Genomic DNA, 17,704 nt, shown 5'->3' with positions numbered 1-17,704 from the left:
GTTGGACAATAGATAATTTAGTTATTGTTGTTTTCTAACTTTTTTTTGTGACAGAGACAGAGAGAGACAGAGAGAGGAACAGATAGAGACAGACAGGAAGGGAGAAAGATGAGAAACATCAATTCTTCATTTGAGGCACCTTAGTTGTTCACTAACTGCTTTCTCATATGTGCCTTGACTGGGGGAGGGGGAGATACAACAGAGTGAGTGACCCCTTGCTCAAGCCAATGACCTTGGGCTCAAGCTGGTGAGCCTTACTCAAACCAGATGAGCCCGTGCCTAAGCCAGCAACTTCGGGGTTTTGAACCTGGGTCCTCCATGTCCCAGTCTGACGCTCTATCCACTGTACCACTTGGTCAGGCATGTTTTTCTAACTTTTCTATTACTTTAATAATAAGCAAAAATATTGTTGTTTTTGTAATAATAATGATGATATCAGCTACTAGTCATTACTGGCTTATGTACCAGACAATGAATATGAGGTATTCTAGATACAGTTCATTCATCTCCACTTCTATAAGGCAGGCATCATCAGCCTTGCTTTATACAAACAGGCACAGTCTTCAGGCTTCATTTTCACTAGTTACCTGCTTCTCAATATGAACTATGAACTGTTTTATAAAAACAACCAGTTCTCTATTAGATAGCATAGGCTTATCTCTTGGCTTGGTATCTGGACTTAGGAAGCTATTCAGAACTGCACCAGGGTCAAATTCAAAGAAACAAATGAAAAGAGCTTAAACAAGGATCACTTCCCAGAAGAAGGAGACTTGCTCTTCAAGGCAGAGTCTTAGGCAGAATTGGATTTTCTTCTCACACTAATTTCATATAAAAGAACAAAAATAAATGCTGCACATCTTTACTTGTCTATAGTACTTTCCTTTTTATAAAATTCATACACTGATTAATTTGATCCTCACAATACCAAGCTGGGCAGGATGGAAAGTATTATCGTCATATTAGAGATGAGGAAAAGAAAGCTGAGAAATCAAAATGTCTTGCTTAAGATCATCTTGCTAATTAAGTAGTGGGCAAAATCCAAACCCACATCAGCTAGGAAAACTCTCACCTAAGCCTAGTGCTTGCTGGGAAAATAAGTGTTTTCTTCCACAAAAGGACAGCTTTCCTGTACAGGTTTTATATAGTTTTAATTTTCCTCTTATTTAAACTGCTTTTGACACAAGTTGTTCCAATTATGTGTTCCATTTGTCTCCTGAAGGGTAAAATTCCAGAGAGTTAAGTTTCCTAGATATTTCCTTTAAAATGTTAATAGCCAGTATAGACATTCCAAATGTTCTGACTAGTTATCTTTGAGAGAGTCTGGATAACTTTAGTGTTCTTCCTTAAACTTCTGTTAAAAATGAAACAGTTTGCCTGACCGGTGGTGGTACAGTGGATAGAGTGTCAACCTGGGACACTGAGGATCCAGGTTCAAAACCCTGAGGTTGTCAGGATCGTAGACATGATCCCATGGTCACTGGCTTGGCTGGAGTTAAGGCATGTATAAGAAAGCAATCAATAACAACTAAGGTGCCGCAACTATGAGTTGATGCTTCTCTTCTCTCTCCCTCTTTCAAAAAAAAAAAAAGGCCCTGGCTGGTTGACTCAGTTGTAGTGTCAGTGTAGCATGTGGATGTTCTGGGTTAGATTCCTGGTCATGGCACACAGAAGAAGTGACCATCTGCTTTTCTACCCCATCCCCCTCCTCTCTCTTTCTCTCCCTTCCCCTCCAGCAGCCATGGCTCAATTGGTTAGAGCAGTGGTCCCCATCCTTTTTTGGGCCACAAACTGGTTTAATGTCAGAAAATATTTTCACAGACCGGCCTTTAGGGTGGGACGGATAAATGTATCACATGACCGAGACAAGAGTCAAGAGTGAGTCTTAGACGGATGTAACAGAGGGAATCTGGTTATTTTTTAAAAATAAAACATCATTCATACTTAAATATAAATAAAACGGAAATAATGTAAGTTATTTATTCTTTCTCTGTGGACCTGTACCGGTCTGCGGCCCGGGGGTTGGGGACCACTGGGTTAGAGCACATTGACCCTGGGCATCTTAGAGCCACCCCTTCAGATGCTAAAAATAGCTCAGTTATAAGCATGGCCCTACATGGACAGATCATCAGCACCAGACGGGGTTGCCTGGTGAATCCTGATTGGGGCACATGCAGGAGTCTATCTCTCCTCTTCTCACTTGGGAAAAAAAAAAGAGAGAGAGAGAGAGAGAGAAAGAAACAGTTCATCTTCTCTACATCATCCAGACTTAAAACCACCTTTGTATCACTGATCACATTGTATACAGTAGGCAGTCAGCAACAGGTGCTGAATAATCTCGTTTCCTAAACTTCTGCCACATCTGTGTACTCTCTGTGGTTACTTTCATAATACCTTTCTTTAAATTAATTCACTTTTTAAAACTTATTCTTAATGACAACAGTCATGAAATCATAATATGCTATTTTCTTTTTCCTAATATACATTAATAAATATACCAATTTAAAATATTGATATACTATCTAAAATCATCTCACCAGTGGGACATACACTGGAAACCAACATAGCTAATGAGAATTGAGTCAGTCTTTGACCTCCTTCACTCTGCATAAAAGCTATCACCAAGTACTTTAAATCTGTCTTTTATTGTGACTCATCCACTTCCTCTGACCTCTCCCTCTGGTGCAGGCCCTCTCTATTTCATGCTTATCTGGGAGACCTTGATGCCACAGGCCCCTGGAAGCCTCCCTGCTTCCAATCTTTGCTCTGCTCTACATGCTGCCACCAAATTTTCATCTTCCTAAAACAAGCTTTGGTCTCTACTTAAATCAATCTAAACTTTCCAGGCTACTGGAAACAAGCACTCAATGTCTTCAGGAAGGAGTCTATTATTAACAGATCCTGGCCTACCTGTTGCCATCTACAATAATACAACCAATCATTAGTCTCAGAATAGCCATTGTATATTTGATATCTATCTCTATAGCTTGTTTATTCTATGTCTTCAATATGAAAATGCTCAAACCAAAGTCAAAGTTCTGTCTTGTTCAAATATCCTCTCTTTTAAGAAATGTCTGACCATTAATTTCTTAACTTCTTTTTCTTTACATTTTTTTTTTAGCAAGAGAAAGACAGACAGACACACACACACACACACAAGAAGGAAGATAGAGATAAAAAGCATTCACTCATAGTTGTGGCACCTTAGTTTTCCACTGATTGCTTTCTCATATATGCCTTGACCAGGGGGCTCCAGCGAGCCGGTATTCCCTTGCTCAAGCCAGCGACCTAGGATTTCAAGCCAGTGGCCTTTGGGCTCAAGCCAGGGACCCTGTGCTCAAGCCGGCGACCTCAGGGTTTCAAACTTGGGTCCTCTGCACCCCAGGTCAACGCTCTATCCACTGCACCACCATCTGGTCAGGCTAATTTCTAAATTTATAAAAACCATACTATTTCAACCACTTCAGATATTTACCACACTTTGCCTTAAAGTATGGGCTATTTGTGTACATATCCAGTCTCCTTTGCAATGGGTTCTTTAGGGTAGGACTATGTCTAATGTATCTTCATCTTATAATTTGTACTCAGATGCTAAAATGTTTATGGTTATCAATGAAATAAAACTGGCTCTTCAAGAAGCCAGGATAATAACTAAAACTCCATTCAACATGCTTTAAAGGACTACCCAATCTTTTAAAAAATTTAAGCCAAAGAATACTGTTCTCATAGATACTAAAAGTCAGCAATTTCATTATATTGCTTAAAATCAGTGAACCACTAGCTGATGTCTAGGTTTGGCTCTAATGTGATCCACCCTGTATGTGGATACCTCTTAAGTAGGTTGCTTTGCTGAACTTGTATGACTCCTCAGTGTTGTTACCGGGTTACCTTTTCTGGACTCCAGTTTTTCTAGCTATAAGATGACCTTAAGATCTCTTCCTGGCTTAAAGTCCTATGCCTCTTGGTCAGACCAAAGTAACTTTTATTCCAATATTGTAACAAGTGGAATAACCCCACTTAAAAATAAATATTATACAATCAAAGGAGTTAAGCCTCTCCTGGTGCTAATTATTCCTTTCACAGAATTTTGTTCTACCTACTATTTACATATTTATAACAGGCTAGGCATTTTACTAGACCATCTTTTTAGGTCAAAACAAATGCTCAAATTATAATAGTTATTTTCTGATACTTAGAATACATAAAATTAACTCCACAGTATTTACATATACATATTATTTCTTTTAATCTCCATGACCCTCAAAGGGGGGTATCTTCGGCCCAGGGTTTCTCAACTCAGTGAACTTGCCCTGCAAGCCCCCACATCATGCTGTCTAGAGACATTTTTCATATTTGTTGCGATTCTTGGGGTGGCAAGGGTGTGGTGGGGTGTTGATGTGGGCATCTAGCAGGGAGAGGCCAGAGATGCTGCTAAACATCTATGATGCACAACATATTCTCCCACAACAAACAATTACATGGCCCAAGCGTTAACTGTGCAGAGGTGAGAAACCCTGATGGCATCATCTTTTGGTTAAGAAACAAATGGTTTAGAGAGCTTAACTTACTTGCCGAGCGGTACACAGATCCAAAGCCAACAGCACATCACCGAGATAAATATTGGTGACTGTTTTTTTTGTTTTTTGGGTTTTTTTTTTTTACAGGGACAGAGAGAGTCAGAGAGAGGGATAGATAGGGACAGACAGACAGGAACGGAGAGAGATGAGAAGCATCAGTCATCCGGTTTTCATTGAGGCACCTTAGTTGTTCATTGACTGCTTTCTCATATGTGCCTTGACCGTGGGCCTTCAGCAGGCTGAGTAACCCCTTGCTCGAGCCAGCGACCTTGGGTCCAAGCTGGTGAGCTTTGCTCAAACCAGATGGGCCCACACTCAAGCTGGCGACCTTGGGGTCTCGAACCTGGCTCTTCTGCATCCCAGTCCGACACTCTATCCACTGCACCACCTCCTGGTCAGGTTGGTGACTGTTTTTGATTAAACGTATGTCATTTCTTAGCACTGTCCCCTTTCCCCCGTTTAGTCTTGGTAGTTTAGATTTTGCTAATCAGCACAAGCTGATCTCATCTAGGGAAGGACCTCATAAAAAGCTTTCTCGAACTTCCAGGTGAGATTTGAAAAATGTCTTTTCTTATGTTCTCACTGCATCCAGTACACACAACTTCACTGTGGCAATCATCACTAGATTGTACTGTGACTGTGTAAGTTCCTTGAGAGCAAGGGTTTGCCTCTTTAATTATGTATTCCTAGTGCCAAAGTACCTCAGTGCAGAATATTTATTTCATAAATATTTATTAAAAGAAAGCTGACCAAATTACAGAATGTACTCAAGTACATTAATGTACCAAGTACACAATGTGCAAAACTTCTAAATGACAGAACCAGGATTCAAATCCAAGTCTCTCCCTTGCCAGAGCCTATAATTATTGTCTCAATGAAGCTAGAAATGAGATGTTTATCTTTTATTTATTCTGCCTGTCGGATTTCTCTGATGATCATAAACATATCAAGAATATAAAGTCCCTGTTTTAAAGATAGCTTATAATCATAAGAACTTTCCTATCTTATATTTCCAATTTAATGTGTACATTCTACAAAAGCTTGCAAGGTAGTCAGCATGTAATAACAGTGATGATCTCTCCCAAATACCAGAATTATAAACGGGCATGGTGTTTGTATTCCATAGTCTTTCTCAATTCAACAATCACATAGAAATTGATATTATTTTGAGTTGTCACAGGAAACTGTTTTATAAAAACTAAACCAGCCTGACCAGGTGGTGGCGCAGTGGATAGAGCGTCGGACTGGGATGCAGAAGGACCCAGGTTCGAGACCCCGAGGTCGCCAGCTTGAGCGCAGGCTCATCTGGCTTGAGCAAAGAGCTCACCAGCTTAGACCCAAGGTCGCTGGCTCCAGCAGGGGGTTACTCGGTCTGCTGAAGGCCCGCGGTCAAGGCACATGTGAGAAAGCAATCAATGAACAACTAAGAAGTCGCAAGGCGCAACGAGAAACTGATGATTGATGCTTCTCATCTCTCTCCGTTCCTGTCTGTCTGTCCCTGTCTATCTCTGCCTCTGTAAAAAAAAAACAAAAAAAAACTAAACCAGAGTCTCTTAGGAAAAGAAGAACTCACCTTAACTTTAGCTTTTATTTCTTCAGTGTCCCCTTCTCCATCATTGCGAGGTTCCATGCCAGACTCCTCCTGGATGTCTTTGTTTAGTATAGAATACTCTTCTAGTAGAGTGTCAAACAAAACTATTCGCTTGTTCTTGAAGAAGCCATAAAAATAAGCATTGCTGTGGGAAGAGCGTTTAGATCCTAAGGAAAAGACAGTTCAAAGCGTGGAAAATAATTAAAAAGTCTGGGGTTCTCTGGAGAGATTCCTAGAAATTGAACTACTGGAAAGGATATTAGCATTTTCAAATTGTTTAATACCTAAAGAAAACTGTATCGGCATAAATCATCAGCGGCGGACAGTGTCTGTTTACCTGCAGTCTTGCCAATAGGGATTTACGCTCACCAGAGCTGTGTAGCAACAATACGTGACAGCCTAACCACCCAGCACAGTGAAATGCTTACATTATGGTAAAGCTATGAAGTGAAATTTTAAGCAATTCCCCCCAAATTACACTTTTGAAGAATGTTAATGAGACAGGAAAAGGCTCACCAATATACTGAGGATATAAAACTTCCTGTATATAAGGTTCCATTATTGTCATAAATACCAACGTGTTTATCACTGGCTTTTAGAACTATGGATTTTTGTTCCCCCCTATACTTTTCTCTCTTTTCTAAGGCTTTTAAAATAAGTATATGTACTTCAATACTCAAAAAATAATTAAAGCTATTTTTTAAAAGGCTGGAAAAAAACGTATCTAAATTTTTTTTTTGGTATTTTTCTGAAGCTAGAAATGAGGAGAGACAGACAGGCTCCCACATATGCCCGACTGGGATCCACCCAGCACGCCCACCAGGGGGCGATGCTCTGCCTCTCCAGGGCGTCGCTCCCTTGCGACCAGAGCCACTCCAGCGCCTGGGGCAGAGGCCAAGGAGCCATCCCCAGCGCCCGGGCCATCTTTGCTCCAATGGAGCCTCGGCTGCAGGAGGGGAAGAGAGAGACAGAGAGGAAGGAGAGGGGGAGGGGTGGAGAAGCAGATGGGCGTGTCTCCTGTGTGCCCTGGCCGGGAGTCGAACCCGGGACTTCTGCAAGCCAGGCCGACGCTCTACCACTGAGCCAACCGGCCAGGGCCATATCTAAATTTTTAATAGTGGCTAACAGAAGTAAACTATGGTTGATTTTTATTTTCTTCCTGATATATATTTATTTTCTAAATGTTATATAATGCACAGTGGACTTAGTGGTTAAGAGCAGACTTTGGGTTCAAATCTTGGCTCTGCCATGTACTAGCTGTGTAAATGTAAAAAACTTTCTTAATTTCTTTAAGCTTTATTTTCCTGTTTATGATGCAAGCCAATATCTACATCATTGGATTGGATTAAGGAGGACATGAGAAATTCTCAGTAAATCAATTAGTATACAGCCTGATCCACATAAACTACTACTTTTACTTACATGCTTTTTTAAGATAAGAAATGATAAAATATTTGTTTCTCTTGGAAATTTGAGATCTCTCACAGAAAATGTGAATTCTGTATCTACTTAAATTTCTAACATAAAGTATGTTTAGTAGTGTATTTAGAATATAGCATATTTTATATATATAGCAGTAAGTTTGGCAGTATGTTTAGAATGTAGTATGGCTCTGGTAAGTAGTGGCATTTCTTTACTTATTTTCAGTTTTTGTTTAATTGCCTGGATGTTAAGAGCCAAGCATGTGGTCCAGTTTTGCCAATAATACAGGACCTTAGGATCTGGAGACCTGTGTATCATTCTGAGGTCTTATTCTTCCATCTTATTTCTGTCTTCTCTGACTCTGATTTTTTAAAAATGTAATATAAAAATAGTTCTTAGATACTGCCTAAAGGTATTTATGGAAGTAGGCAGATTTATTGGTATGCATATAAATAAAATAAAATTAACATTTTAATATCTCCCATTGGTCCAAATATCTGGAAGTGTGGCCAAAGGAACACCTACACTAAAATCACCCCAGGGTGCTGGTTAGAAGTAGATACTATAAACATGGGTAAGTCAGGATCTCCAGGAATGGAGCCCAGGAACCTGTCTTTTAACAAACTCTCCAGGGAATTTTTACTTAGTATTCACTAAAGTTTAAGAGTCCCCACAATAAACTGTAAGCTTTTTGTATCCCTGTGCCTGGCATGTAGCATATACTATATTCAATAATGCTCACTGACTGAATGGATTAATAATACCACTGGAGGTATGAAGGATGTATTTGAAAACTGGAAATCAAAATGTTCTATGCAAGTGCAAGGTGTTGCCATCTATGTCATTTTTATGATGTTTGACCTTAACCAACCTCACAGCAGCATCTGTAGCAGCTGACCATTCTCTCCTTGAAACACCTTCTTTTCCTATCTCAAAAGAAACTTCATTTTCTCCTGTTTTCCTTCCTACTCAATGGTCTCTCTTCTTCTCAGTTGCTGATGCTGGCTCTTCCTCTCCTGCTGACTCTGAGCTGACCGCCTCCCCGCCTCTAAGTGCTGCTCATTCATGGCACTAAACACCATCTATGTGCCAGATACTTCCATATCAATATTCCTGACCCTGACCTCTCCCTAGAACTCCAGACTCACACACCCAGCTGCCCAGTTGATATTTCTACATCTGCACAGAGATGTCTACAGTACACATTTGTTGTTTATATTCTTATGTGTGTTTTTTGTCCTTGCCCAGGATTGGAATCTCCTTTCAGAGTTCAGGGAATTCACACCATGTAAGTCGGTGAAAGACTGCTTCTCATCTGAGAAATCTAAAAAGCCAGATATTTGCTTCCTCGGCATTCCTGGCAGCTAGCCCTGTGCCCTGGCTCTGTCAATCAAATGCACCCACTGAGGACTCGGAATAGAAGCAGGGCAGTGAGGAATTACTTCTGTCAGTGCTAGTGATAGGGATGTTAGGGCGCAGACTGCCGAATCCAACAGTAGGAGGCAACAGCAGTGCCCTCCCAGGCTGGTTCTGCAGCGAAATTCCGAGTTCCTTGTCTCCCTGCGGAACAGCCCGATTCCCAAGCTTGGTAAACTCAAACTTCCTGGTGATTCGGTAACCTATCAAATATTGTTTCAATAATTTTTTTTTTTTTTTGCTTAAATCAGCTACAATTGTTTTCTGTTTGTTTGTAGAACTCTAATTCAGTGTTCAACAGATATCTCAATATACAACACATCAGTGGTGGGATTCAAGTAATTTAACAACCAGTTCTCTCCCCTAATGTCTGTTTTAAGTATTAAAAAACAATATACCGGCCTGACCAGACAGTGGCGCAGTGGATAGAGTCGGACTGGGATGCGGAGGACCCAGGTTCCAGACCCAAGGTCACTAGCTTGAGCGCGGGCTCATCTGGTTTGAGCAAGGCTCACCAGCTTGAACCCAAGGTCGCTGGCTTGAGCAAGGGGTCACTTGGTCTGCTGTAGCCCCATGGTCAAGGCACATGTGAGAAAGCAATCAATGAACAACTAAAGTGCCACAATGAAAAACTGATAATTGATGCTTCTCATCTCTCTCCATTCCTGTCTGTCCCTACCTATCCCTCTCTGACTCTCTGCCTCTGAAAAACAAACAAACAAACAAAAAAACCCAATATACCGAAAGGTAGTTTATTATTTCATGCAATTGATACTTAAATACAAACAATAAAAGAGGTATACAAAACTAGATTATAAGAAAGAGTTTTAAAATATTAATGAAAAAAAGGTAATTAACACCTGACAAAAAACAATAAAACTGATATTTAAGATATTTCCGATGCTAGTTTGTCACCTCCTGGCTATTTGGCACTTTTTCTCTTTACGTTATATGTTTTTTTACTGAAGTAACAAATGCAAGGAAATTAAAATGTAGTATTTCATCAAAGGTATATAATGAGTTTTATGAAATGAATAAATAAATATTACAAGCATAGTTTCGTCAAATTTTTTTCACCTATGGATGGAATGAACATTACTATGGGCGCTTAGCAAATGCAGTTGCACAGATGAATGTCAAAAAAGAGTAAGGAATATAAAGTTGTGATTTCTACATTGGGAGACTGTCCAGGCACCCACCTTAGAGAGAACCTTGATTTACAAGTCCCATTTTAACAAACGGTTCATCAAACTCAACAAAAAATTAGGTATCGGCTCTGCTGAACTGGTGCAAACCAGCTGAATCCCACCACTGCAACACATCCAACTTAATTTTGCAACAACCTGCTGTCTCCCCGTTTTTTCCAGTCTCAGTAAACTACCATGTATCCAATTTCTCAGGCGGAAAGTCTAGGTCATTATTCTTGATGTCTCCCTTTGCCCCTTATTCCTCTCCATGTAATCTATTAGCAAAGTCTGTCAACTCTACCTTTAAAACATACGCCCAGTGCACCCACTTCTTTCCATCAGTCACTACTGCCCTAGTCTAAGCAACCACTATCTCCCACCTGGATTACCACTAACTGCTCTCCCTGAATCTATGCTTGCCGCCCCTACAATCTGTTCTCCAGAAATACAAACCAGACCATGCACTTTCCTGCCTAAAATCTTCAATGGCTTTTCTCCCTGAACTTATAATAAAATTCAAGCTCCTTCCCCTGACTTACAAAGGCCTTCATGGTCTGATTCTTGCCTATGTCTCAGATTTCATGTCCTAACACTCTCTTGCCACATGGCAGCCACATAGGGCTTTTTTCCGTTTCCTGAAGATTCAAAGCACTGGAAGGTCTTTCTCTTGATCTCTGCATGCATGGCTCCTTCCTTCATGTCTCAGCTTAAATTCATTTGCTCAGAGAAGGCTTGCCTGATGACACATCTACTCAGTCATTCTTCATCACATTACACTACTTTCATTCTCTGCACAGCACTTGCTATCTGATATTTTCTGAGAGCGGAACCTTGGTTTCTCACTACAATATTCTTATCAATGTACAAATCTGTAATGTGTGTTATTGTTAGTAACATTTATTCATTCAAAATATTTTTGAGGATTGTTACCATTATTAACAACAATAAAAACATATATTACCAATGAGTAAACTTCTGTTTAGCAAAGTTAAATTGCCCAAAGTCACAGATAACTGTGATAGAGCTAGGATTCAAACCCAAGACTACTGACTCCACAGCCTAACCTCTGAAATTCTACCCTTCCACCTCCAATCTTAATTTTACGTAGTGTCCCAGCTTATATTATAACTGTACATAAAACCCTTGACAATTTCATCTAAAATCATATAGCAATTATGGCTTATATTCCATCTATCAAGCACCTGTTGTCACATTATTTGTCATTTCATGTTACCTGATTATAATTTAAGTGATCAGCAACATAGGTTGCCCCTTCTGTAAAAGACTCTCAGAAACTGTTCTACTATACTGATTAGTGTGCTGCTAGTTAATATTAACTGAGAGAGTAGTGATCTCAGTGGCTAAAGAAGTAGTATGAATTGGCTTATTCTCCCATCATTTCCCCATAGAAATGTTCCAGTGATACCTTTAGTTGGGCTGTATAACCTCAGAAACTACCAATATCTGAGAGTTCTATACTCTCTTCGTTGCTGTTAATTCATTCTTTCCCATTGTGACCATCTCTGTACTCCCCTGCCCCATAATTCTGTACTTCTCAGTTTCTATGCCTTCATCCAATAAACTGCTTCTCACTGGCGATATTTTAAGTTTAGAGGGATGGGTAAAATATGGCTTGTAGGCCCAATGCAATCTGCCACTTATTTTTATAAATAAAGTTTTACTAGAAGACAGCCATGCTCACTGGTTTATGTATTATCTCTGATTGCTCTTGTACTATAATGACAGAGTTGAACAGCTGTGACAAAGAACATGTGGCCTGCAAAGCCTAAAATACTCATTATCTATGCCTTTACATAAAATATGTGCCAAACCATGCATGGTTTAGGGGAACAAAACTGAAACCCAGAAGCACCGTGAAGTGATCTGTCCAGATTCCACAGCTGGTAGCAGCAGGGGCAGGACCAGTCTCACTCATTTACATGGATTTTAATTTAAAGCATCTGAAAGTCATGCTATCACATGACGGCGTCACTCTGAATCTTTGCAAGCTTCCTTGAGAATTTAGTTGTCTCATGTAGCTGTAGCTAGCTTACCTGTACCAAATGGTAGGACAGTTTTCGGTAATCTGCAAGTGAAATCAGACTCCTCTAAAACACTGGAAGTTTTGTTGAGGGAAACAAAGCCAAAAAAAATGATTTTGTTTTTGAGTGCCCCAACTAGTGTTAACTGAAATTTGACTATGCACAAGTCCAACTTAATTACGAGGAGCCAGGCAGGTAACAGAAGTACATAAATCAATCTCATGTAGATGATATAACAGGGAGTGATAAAGGCCTCGGCCCAAAATTAAAAATAATACTGTAAAGCCAACCAAACACAGCTTCGGGCAAGAGCGGGATTTGGGATCAGGCAACCAGTCTCTATCCCTAGACTATGTCATCAATTCCTATAAATCTTAAAAAGCCAAAATGTAAAAACCTAACCTTTAGGTAGCACAATTTTTAAAAAACTGATTTGTTCATTTATTCAAGTTTTAAGAATAAAGTGCTCAAATAAAACAAACCAGTCAAATGAAATCTTCTTACCCCAGTAGCCTTACCTTCAACAACATACACCTTAGTCAAAGGAAAGTCAATACTCTTTGCCATTACTTCAATTTCTTGTTTAAGCTTTCCCTCCGGTAGAGGTGTGAATTTGTCAAATAAAGGGGCAATATAATCAGCATAGATTGTGACAAGCACCTGAAAAGTAAATGTCAGAAGAACCTATGAATGTGTTCTTAAAGAAAAACTCCTCATTATACAAATTTAATTATGTTAAAACAACTATGTGATCCTAGCCTTGAGAACAGAGACCTTATCTTATTTGTGCTGGTATCCTCAGCCCCAAATTGTTCCAGATGGCAAATGTTCAATCTATTTGATAAATTAAATCAAAATGAGTAGTCTCCAGGTGGTCACAACTGAAAAGTCAAATGGTTCATTCAAAACTCCCTTGGGGCCTGACCAGGTGGTGGTGCAGTGGATAGAGCGTGGGACAGGGATGCAGAGGACCCAGGTTCGAGACCCTGAGGTTGCCAGCTTGAGCACGAGCTCATCTGGTTTAAGCAAGGCTCACTAGCTTGAGTCCAAGGTTGCTGGCTCGAGCAAGGGGTCACTCAGTCTGCAGTAGCCCCCCGGTCAAGGCACATATGAGAAAGCAATCAATTAACAACTAAGGAACTGCAACGAAGAATTGATGTTTCTCATCTCTTTCCCTTCCTGTCTGTCTGTCCCTCTTTCTGACTCTCTCTGTCTCTGCCACAAAAAAAAAGAAAAAAAAAGAAAAAAGAATTTGGAATTCTGCCTTTCAAAGTAATCAAGACAGACCTGAAGTCTTTGCTAAAAAAGAATTACTAGAGGGGGTTTGCATGCTGTCTGTTATTTGGTTGGTCTGCTAAAATTAATTACCTGCAGTTCACAACCATACACTTTAGCTGAAACAGCACTTCCTTAAAAATTTTGGAAGCGCCTGACCAGGCGGTGGCGCAGTGGATAGAGCGTCGGACTGGGATGTGGAAGACCCAGGTTCGAGACTCCGAGGTTGCCAGTTTGAGCGCGGGCTCATCTCGCTTGAGCAAAAAGCTCGCCAGCTTGGACCCAGGGTCACTGGCTCGAGCAAGGGGTTGTTCGGTCTGCTGAAGGCCCACGGTCAGGGCACATGTGAGAAAGCAATCAATGAACAACTAGGGTGTCGCAATGCGCAACGAGAAACTGATGATTGATGCTTCTCATCTCTCCGTTCCTGTCTGTCTGTCCCTGTCTATCCCCCACTCTGACTCTCTCTCTGTCTCTGTAAAAAAATAAATAAATAAATAAAATTTTGGAAGCATTTCCTCTGTTCTTTCCTCTCACTCCAGTATGCCATACAACAGGTATTTGTAAATCCAACTAGTGCCCATTTTCTGATTTTGATCCCACCAGAAGGAAGTGAAGCAATGAGCACCGCAGTAATTCAGACTAACATGACTTTCCTCACCAGCAGGGTTAAGAGATGATAGGTGATATTCTCTAGGGGCGTCAGCAGACAATTTTTATTGTGTTGTAGTGTCTGTGTTAGAATATGTGAAGGAGAAGAGGAAAGAAGATGTGGGGGAGGGACAATGAAGGGGGATGAGAGGAAAAGGGAGGGAAAAGAAAGAGAGCTGACAGTGGGAGAAAAAGAGAAGGGAAGGTAGGAGGAAGGGGAAAGGAACAGAGAAGGGAGACAGAGAAAAGGCAGAGAGGAGAAAGGAAAAAGCAAGGGAAGGGCAAAGAAAAACCGGAAAAGCTTATGCTTTCTTCTTGTCCCTCTGCTATCTATTCTCTTCAAAACCACCATCATTTTTAGTCAATGAAGCTCAGACAAGAGTCACTAATTTACCAAACTGTGTCATCCACCTTGGCGGCAACTCATAAATGCATAGCCCAAAATTGCCTGACAACTGGATCATTAAAAGTAACAACTAGTTTCTAGGATCTGTAAAAGTCACCATAAGGAGATGAATATCTATATTGGAGTCAATTCTCCTATTTTTATAACCAAAAGCAGAAACCAGGAGTGGACTTTAGGGGCATCTATTTATATTTCATCTGCTTCTCAAGAACTGTTTACATGTTAATGAAGACTAAACCATGCTTATCGCACCAAGGAACTTTGTAAAAGAAAATGAAACAAAGATTTTACTCACCAGAGACACAACTAATGTGAACAGCCAGGCATAAATAAAAAAGTAGTCACCCCCAATTTTAATAATGTAAAGTAGAAGCGAAGACACGGGCAATAAAATACACTGAGTCACAATAAATTTTTTGATTGCATCTTTCATGAAGAACCCCAAAGTCTGAAAAGAGAAAACATCATCACAAGAAACTGAGAAACTGCTTTTTAAATAACTAATAGATGAATAAAAAGGATACACTATTAAAGCAATTTTAAAAATTAAAAGGCAGTGAAACTACATTATATGATACTGGGTACCTAAGACAATAAGTAAATGTCTTACATTTTACAATTTAAAATAAACTCATTTAATTGTTATTAGCTGAAAAACACTAGACATTACCGCTAGAAAAGTTTATGCAAGACTTTACAATCTTTACCATATGTAGTTCCATTTTTTTCTCAATTAATTCATGCTCTAAAATAGCAAATTATCTTTCAACTATTACTAGCAGAAGAGTACAAAACTTCCTCATGTTTAAAGGAGAACACTGGTCTTGGCTACAGAGCGCAGTTGGTTAGACCATCACCCCAATACACCAAGGATGCAGGTTCAATCCCTGATCAGGACACATATAAGAATTAACCAATGAGCCCTGGCCAGTTGGCTCAGTGGTAGAGCATCGGCCTGGCACTTGGATGTCCTGGGTTCGATTCCCGGCCAGGGCACATAGGTAAAGCACCCAACTGTTTCTCCACCCCTCCCCCTCTCCTTTCTCTCTCTCTCTCTTTTCTCCTCCCACAGCCAAGGCTCCACTGGAGCAAAGTTGGCCCAGGCGCTAGGGATGGCTCCATGGCCTGTGCTTCAGGCACTAGAATGGCTCCGGTTGCAACAGAGCAATGCCCCAGATGGGCAGAGCATCACCCCCTAGAGAGCTTGCCGGGTGGATCCTGGTTGGACACATGCAAGAATCTGTCTGTCTGCCTCCCTGCTTCTCACTTCAGAAAAATACAAAAAATAAATAAAAAATTAACCAATGAGTAAGTAAATAAGTTGAATAACAAACTGATGTTTCTCTCTCTCTCTCCCCTCAATAGGTTTTTTAAAAATGGGAATCTTAAAAGAGAATATTTGCATTCTCTATTATACCTGCTGATTGAAACCGTGTTTTTCTTCTATCACAAAAGTATTATAAAGACTCCAAGGCAAACCAGTCAATGCACTGAAAAGTGTAGCCATCAGCAGAAACACCAAAGACTGAGTGATCTAAATACAGGAAGGAAAAAAAAATGGCAGTTTTTATAGTATAATATTAATTCATTCTTAAAATGAATTATTAGTGAGCAAATCCATGAGTAATTTCTGAGTACTTAGTAGACCCTACACCCTCAAAGTTTACTTGCTAGAAAACGAAGCAATAAAACAATTCTTCCTTTATTACACAGGCACTTTATGAAAATTATCTGAAGTCATATAGACAATTAAAATATTTGAATATCAAGATATTTGTTCATCTATAGTCTTCTGAAATATCCTCCATTCTTCCTAGTTTATCAACATATCTTCATATCAATATAAAAATGATTGTTCTGTGATCTTTAAAATTTTTGGCTACTCCTACTATCAGTTCTGAATATGTAAAACTCATATTCATCTTGTATACTATAATTTAAACCATTAGAAACATTAAAAAAATCAGTGTCTTATTTCTTTGTACAAAACTAAAGAGCAGCCTGACCAGGCTGTGGCACAGTGGATAAAGTGTCAGACTGGGACGCAGAGGACCTAGGTTTGAAACCCTGAGGTCACTGGCTTGAGCATGGGCTCACCAGCTTGAGTGCAAGGTCGCTGGCTTGAGCGTGGGATCATAGACATGACCCCATAGTCACTGACTTGAGCCCAAGGTCACTGGCTTAAGCAAGGGGTCACTGGCTCGGCTGGAGCCCCCCAGTCAAGGCACCTATGAGAAAGCAATCAATGAACAACTAAGGTGCCGCAACTATGTGTTGATGCTTCTTGTCTCTCTCCCTTCCTGTCTGTCTGTCCCTGTTTGTGTCTCTCATGCAAAAAAAAAGGTGAGAACTGAGTAAGGAGTCAGTCATGATGATTATATAAAGAAACCACTTTATGTCCTTTTGAAACAATGCAGAGAATATATAAGTAAACTGCAATGCCACATATAACAGATCAAGGAGCAAGTGTCTGTGAAGATACAGATATCACAGGAAGAGGGGCTCTTAAAAAGGTATACAGAGAAGGGACATCAGATGAGCTGAATTAAAGCCCAAAGTACCTATACATGTAGAAGAGATTCATCATTTCAAAAAGGAATTGGGAAGGAGGTACTGGACTTAGCAATTTCTAAGGAAAAGTCAGGAAGTAGTGTTCCAACATACATTACAGGTAGGAAGTCTCAGGTTTAAGCTGTTGCCTTAAACAGGAGTTCTTGGCAGAGTGGCTAGTCAAACCACGCAGCTCAATGGAGACTAACAGAGATACACACTCTGTCTTTGTCTGAAGTATCTGCTAAGTTGTGTGGCACAGAATACCTGCTTAGTATGGGTTCAACAAAATTCATGCTTTCCCGTTCATTGCATGTTTAGGTAGTGAGACTCAGCTGCCTAACCAGAGACTACACTACCCAATACCCTTGTGTCTGAGACAATGACAGGCTCACCAACGAAATGTTCCTACAAAGGACAGATACCACTTCAGAGCCAAGGAGGCTAAGAAGAGGGTGTACATACCTCATATTCTGGTCCAAAGCCAGCATAGTCACAGAACCGTCCAGAAAGTCTCCAGAGATAAGGGATTCCTCCAAAGAGAAGAATAAGCTATAAAACAAAGCATACTTTGCTCACATTTGAGCAAT

At 40.2% G+C, this 17,704-nt stretch overlaps 1 protein-coding gene across 3 annotated transcripts in view; it reads right to left on the bottom strand.

Moving 5' to 3' along the window:
* The window catches only part of ZMPSTE24 (zinc metallopeptidase STE24), a 45,683-nt gene that overhangs the window by 13,349 nt on the left and 14,630 nt on the right, over positions 1-17,704 (bottom strand). For 2 of the 3 annotated variants that reach the window (XM_066375969.1, XM_066375971.1), the window contains exons 3-7: positions 17,580-17,666; positions 15,982-16,098; positions 14,860-15,012; positions 12,751-12,892; positions 6,148-6,332 (exon numbers count right to left, since the gene is read on the bottom strand). In XM_066375969.1, the coding sequence (XP_066232066.1) occupies positions 6,148-6,332; positions 12,751-12,892; positions 14,860-15,012; positions 15,982-16,098; positions 17,580-17,666 (684 nt within the window). The remainder of the gene's footprint in view (positions 1-6,147; positions 6,333-12,750; positions 12,893-14,859; positions 15,013-15,981; positions 16,099-17,579; positions 17,667-17,704) is intronic. The other variant, XM_066375970.1, reaches the window with a different exon arrangement.

Source organism: Saccopteryx leptura, chromosome 3, assembly GCF_036850995.1.
Source record: "Saccopteryx leptura isolate mSacLep1 chromosome 3, mSacLep1_pri_phased_curated, whole genome shotgun sequence".
NCBI lineage: Eukaryota > Metazoa > Chordata > Mammalia > Chiroptera > Emballonuridae > Saccopteryx > Saccopteryx leptura.
This window is presented reverse-complemented; position numbering and strand designations above follow the sequence as displayed.